The 5,598-nt window shown below is 28.9% G+C and overlaps 1 protein-coding gene across 1 annotated transcript; it reads right to left on the bottom strand.

Annotated features, from left to right (window-relative positions):
• Positions 1–529: 529 nt before the first annotated feature.
• Positions 530–3,870, bottom strand: LOC110669340 (beta-glucosidase 24). Its single transcript, XM_021830970.2, has 13 exons — positions 3,660–3,870; positions 3,442–3,511; positions 3,305–3,363; positions 3,128–3,203; positions 2,937–3,014; positions 2,581–2,668; positions 2,200–2,455; positions 1,993–2,108; positions 1,694–1,911; positions 1,478–1,512; positions 1,281–1,383; positions 1,071–1,179; positions 530–990 (listed from the first exon to the last, which is right to left on the bottom strand). Exons 1-13 carry the CDS (start codon positions 3,834–3,836, stop codon positions 741–743), a joined length of 1,635 nt encoding a protein of 544 aa, XP_021686662.1. The 5' UTR covers positions 3,837–3,870; the 3' UTR covers positions 530–740.
• Positions 3,871–5,598: the final 1,728 nt, after the last annotated feature.

Here is a 5,598-nt window from a genome sequence, read left to right as displayed (position 1 = left end):
CTTTTAATTTTAATAATTTATTCTAATTTTATCAATTTAACTATAAAAATTACAATTAAAAAAATTTTAATACGTATTTTTTTTTTCTATCGTTCTCAAACAACTCAAACGCTTCATTCTTGTCTCCTACCTTTGCATAGGCATCTAATGTTGTGGTCCAACAAACCGTATTTCTCAGGGACATTTCTTCAAGCAGCGTGTGAAGTTGAATCAAATCTCCGGCTTTACCAAACCTTCAGGCTCCAGTCAATGAATTCAACGAAACAAAAATCTCACTTATAGTTAATCATAAATAACTTCACCCAGCCTGCATGTTACATGCCTTTAAAAAACTGTAGGTGCAGCGACTCATTATAATGAACACTGCATACTGAGTTACATAATTTTTATATTTTCATAATTCAATTTCTTTTTTTAGTTTATTTATTTTTATAATTATATTTTATTCATTTACTTTTTATAATTACATTCTTAACAACTAAGTCACCTTGTGTATTTTATTTATTTATATTTATTTTCAAGACAAATATTTAAAGGATAATAAAATTGATTTCAAAGACACAATACCAGTACATAATGCATTACATATTTTAGAACAATGAAAACAACCAGGGCACGGATCACCACAATTTTTATCACAAACACAAAGTCACCGGCCGGATCTGAGCAGCAGCCTAGTGATATTATTCAACTAAAAAACACGCAAGTCACACAGATGTGGAACCTCTAGAAAGCACATGCTATTTGAACTCGCTAGCCTCTGGAGAAATCTTGGGGATCTTGCATGAATGTAGTAGAAGACCACATAAGTGTAATGGCTTCGAAGAAAGGAACCGGCAGAACCAAAAAGCTGAAGACTTGGGGCATCTTTTCAGGTTATCTTTGTAGTCTACGTAATACAAACCAAATCTTGAAGTATAACCAATATTCCATTCGAAGTTGTCCAAATATGACCATGCAAAGTAACCTTTTACATTAACTTTGTATTCCCTGCCAAAACCAACCATCATTAAGAAAATCATAAAGGATTATAAAAAATCACTATATTAGTATCTGGAAATTAGACTCACTTGAGTGATCTTAGCACATTCCACAAATGTTTTTGATAATACTCTATCCTGAATGTATCATTAAGCGCTTTGCCAATGGGTTGGCTTTCATTATTTTCATTGTCAACCCCTGAATTAGTGTATAGAAAACTTACATAAATCAAACCAAAATATAAAAGTAGCTAATTAACGAGTTAGCATTTCTATATGAGAAAGACGTCAACCACTTACCATTTTCAGTAATGTAAATGACTGGATTATTGTATGTATCTTTAGTGTAGTTCAGAAGATGTCGGATACCTTTCGGGAAAATATAAAACCAAGGTGAATAAGCCTACAAATTTTGATTTCTTGTTAGTGATATCATAAATAAAAATATAATTCCGTCTTTGCTCTATTTTTATCAATTTATTTTCTTGCATACTAACCCGAGGACCAATGAGTTTACCATCATAATCATAAGCTGTCAAGTGAAAAAAGTAAAACAAAGTTACCATGATATCAATTAAACTTTTTAAGATTTTATCAAAAAACAAATAAACTTTCTAAGAAACTTATATATATATATATATATATATATATATATATATATATATATATATATATATATATATATATATATATAATTTTCTACATGAACTCACGAGTCTCGATGATATGACCATCAGTTTTATATCTAATATGATTTGGATCAACTGTAGCATTTGGTTTTGCATAATATGAAGTATAATATTGTAACCCAAGAAAATCATATGATCCTCTAAGTAATCGAGATTCTTTGTCAGTAAACTCAAGTAATCTATCTCCAACTAAATCTTTCACAGTTCTTGGGTATTGACCATAGGTTATAGGATCCATCCACCTGAAAAATAAAAAAATAAATGGGATTATGAACGCACTAATATAAATATTTAATACAAGCCTAATTTAGAAGAGAACTTACAATCCAAACATGAAATCAAGGGCTGTTTTGGCTGCTTCTATATCTGCTGATTTATTAGATAGAGGTTCATACCAAAAGGTAAAAAGTGTTATCCCTATCTTGCCATCTTGAGTTGTCTGCACATTCAATTCAACAGAAAGCTTAAATCTACTTAAGTTTTTATTTGAGAAAGAAACAATATAATCACCATATATATGGTCTACATACTTGGTATTTTTCTCTATATATTTGCACAGCTGCAGCATGAGAAAGGAGCAGGTGATGGGCAACTATATAAGGTTCAGTGGCTGAATTTCCAGCACGACATTGACGATTCACCCAAGATGAGCATCGACCAGGGGCAAAAACACCATCATCATAGGCAAATCCACTAAGAGCCCATGGTTCATTGAAAGTCATCCAATACTTCACTTGCTTACCAAATTTTTCAAAGAGAAGATCCGCATAATCACGATAATCATCCCTATATTTTATGCAATTATTCAATAATATATTTTATTAGTTAGATGAGAACATTATTGTTGAACAAAATTAATAAGAAAGTTTCAACTTTTTTTTTTTAAATATAACATGAAGTTGTACACTTACACAATATTACGGCTTAAAAAGCCACCATATTTATCCTCTAGGGCTTGAGGAGTATCCCAGTGAAAAATAGTAACAAAAGGCTCTAATCCTGAATTTTACAACAAAATAAATTAGAAGTTTGATGTAATTTTCTAACTTCATTAAGGGACAAGAAAATATTTGGTGTAATTTTGCTAGTTTTTCAAATTTTCCAATAAAAATATATGGTGTTTTATTATGCTTTTAAAATGGAAATACAAAAAACACAACCTTTTAATATTATTATCATTTTGACATATTTTCTTAATATTAATTAGAGACATAAATTTTCTATTTGCCATCTTGAATCCTTTAAGAGGAAAGGAGATCATTATCACCTTTGTTTTTAATTTCATTGATAACACTATTATAAAATTTAATTCCTTCCTCGTTCACTCCTTCATGTCTTCTTCCACCTGAACATTTAAAATTTCAAAAATAAAGGTAGAAATTTATAAATATGTAATGTAGCAATTATTCATATGTAGCCACCACAAGTTGAAGGGTTTAAATTTCGATAAATACTTACTAGGTATAACTCTGGACCATGAAATGGACATTCTGAAAGCTTTAAAACCCATATTCTTCACACGTTGTATATCTTGCTGCAACGTTAATTTTACAAATCTTGTTTAATTTTATTCTTAATAGTAAGCAAGGATTTTGAAGGAAAAAAAGAAATTATAAAAGGTTTAGAGTATTGTACTTTGAAGTTATTATAGAAATCAACTGCAACGTCTCCGTTGCTGCCATCCTTTATCCTCTCTGCATGATTACACAGAAAAAATATTATATGCATAAAATTTTAGAGATTAAATAATTTACTCACACACACAAAGATACCCGGAGTCTCATGAGTGAATGTGTCCCAGACACTAGGTCCTCTACCCTTTGTGTTTGTGTGGCCTTCAATCTGAATACAAAATATACATTATTAATTTCTTATTAATCTTCAAAATATATTTTTTGGAAAAATAAAAAAACAAGAAGTGCTTGCACTCTTCTTAACACATATATACTGCTATATTTCCATGTCACGATGGACGAAGGTTTACATATACCTGGTAAGCAGAAGTAGAAGTACCAAAAATGAAGTCATTAGGAAAATAAGTGCGGTGAAAATCTCTAGGGATATCATCATAATCGTCTGCCAGTGTTGGCTCAGTGAGAGTTAACAAGCTCACGAGGAAGACGAGCATCCCTAACAGCTGCAGAAAGTGTTTAGTAGCCAAAGCCATAATGATAATGCTATGATTTCAAGTGCTTGTGTGCTTTTCACTTGTTGGAAATGCCCCCTTTATATAGACTTCATGCAATACTTTCACGTGACGAATCGCATGCATGGTCGGTAGGTTTTTTTCCCTTCCACACACCACACCCCACCAAACCCAAAGAGGGTTCAATGCAAAATGAAGCGAGGATACAAATGAAAATTGACATGAAATACGAGGGTATTTGTAATACAATATGTTTGGAGGGGCCATCACCAATTTTTAAAAATTTATACTACAAGAAAAATATGCTATTAGTAACGCTGTTAATTCAATTTAGGGATGCTGATTAGCTTAAATTTTAGATAAATAAAGGTTTTAATTCAAAATCTTATAATTGTTGAGATCATTTTACTACCGCTAAATTAAAATTCAATAGTTTAACTTCTAAACAACCGCATTACTAAATTTAATATTTCATTAACATGACCAAGTAACAGTTAATAAATTCTACTAGGGTTATTCTATTTACATTTCATTTCTGGTTATTGGTATATTACATTTTGTACATTTCCATAGTTTTTCTAAAATCAAATTTTATTGTTCAACATTTTAGACTATCCATCCCTTAGAAGGCACTGTTAAAAGATTATCATATTTAATGCTTTTTTTAGTTAAATTGACATAGTTACTTTGTATGAATGTGCTTGTCTTTTAAATATTTAGAGAAATTTAAGATTTTTTAATATATAAACAAATTTAAGCTATCTTTATAAAATTGTTTTTTCTTATTTTTTTTTTTATTTTTGCATATAAGAATATCAAGAAAACACTTAATTTAAAAGTTTAAAGGTGTAAGTGAGGATTTTAATAATAGTTTTATATCTCTGACACACTCTCACATGTGAATGACCATTAAGCATGAATCATGAACAACTACACATGAAAAATCTAAATCTTTTGATTAGAAAGATTTTGATATCATGTAAAAAAAAAATAATTTTATACCTCTAATAAAAAAAAAAAAGTAGTGGTTTATATGTCTGCGGAGCTACTATGTCTTTTGTCATATTAATATTTAAATAATTAACTAACATCGTGTTAGGTAAAGATTTTACATGAAAAAAATAAATGGGAAATTGAGATTTAATATGCTATTTGCATCGTTCTCATCATTCATTAGCTTAGATTTTTAGGTTGGATAGTATTTATCACATCGGAAAAAGTTTTACCTAGAATTATATATTATAAATCTAAGACATAAATATATAAATTTTACATATTTTATATATAAATTTTATCATTTATGTTATGACTTGAATCTATGACAAATTAGATCTATGCAAAAAATTTTCATATCACATGTAGGGCCTGACACTTATGTTAGTATAGTTTAATTGTGCCCTTGTATTCCATCAGTTTGTCCATTCAATTATGTCACAGGCAACATGGCCTAACATATTTTTCTTGCATAAATATGGGATATCATCGGTTTACCATTTTGAGTTTCACTTTTTTTTAAGAAGGATTCTGGTCATATTCCTTCCATCCTATAAAAATATGTTTACTTTTCTTTTTTTATTTGTTTTAAATTATATATCACTTTTTTTTTAATTAGTAATTATTTATTGACTTGTTGATATACTCCTATTTAATATGCACTGAAAAAGTAAAATTTATTAATTTTAAGAATAATTAGTAATATGAATTATTTGATTTTTAATGTAGTAATTAGAAAAAGATTAAACAAAATTTGTTACTTTTAATTATATTAACTATATTTTTTTTA

Source organism: Hevea brasiliensis, chromosome 14, assembly GCF_030052815.1.
Source record: "Hevea brasiliensis isolate MT/VB/25A 57/8 chromosome 14, ASM3005281v1, whole genome shotgun sequence".
Classification (NCBI taxonomy): Eukaryota; Viridiplantae; Streptophyta; class Magnoliopsida; order Malpighiales; family Euphorbiaceae; genus Hevea; species Hevea brasiliensis.
This window is presented reverse-complemented; position numbering and strand designations above follow the sequence as displayed.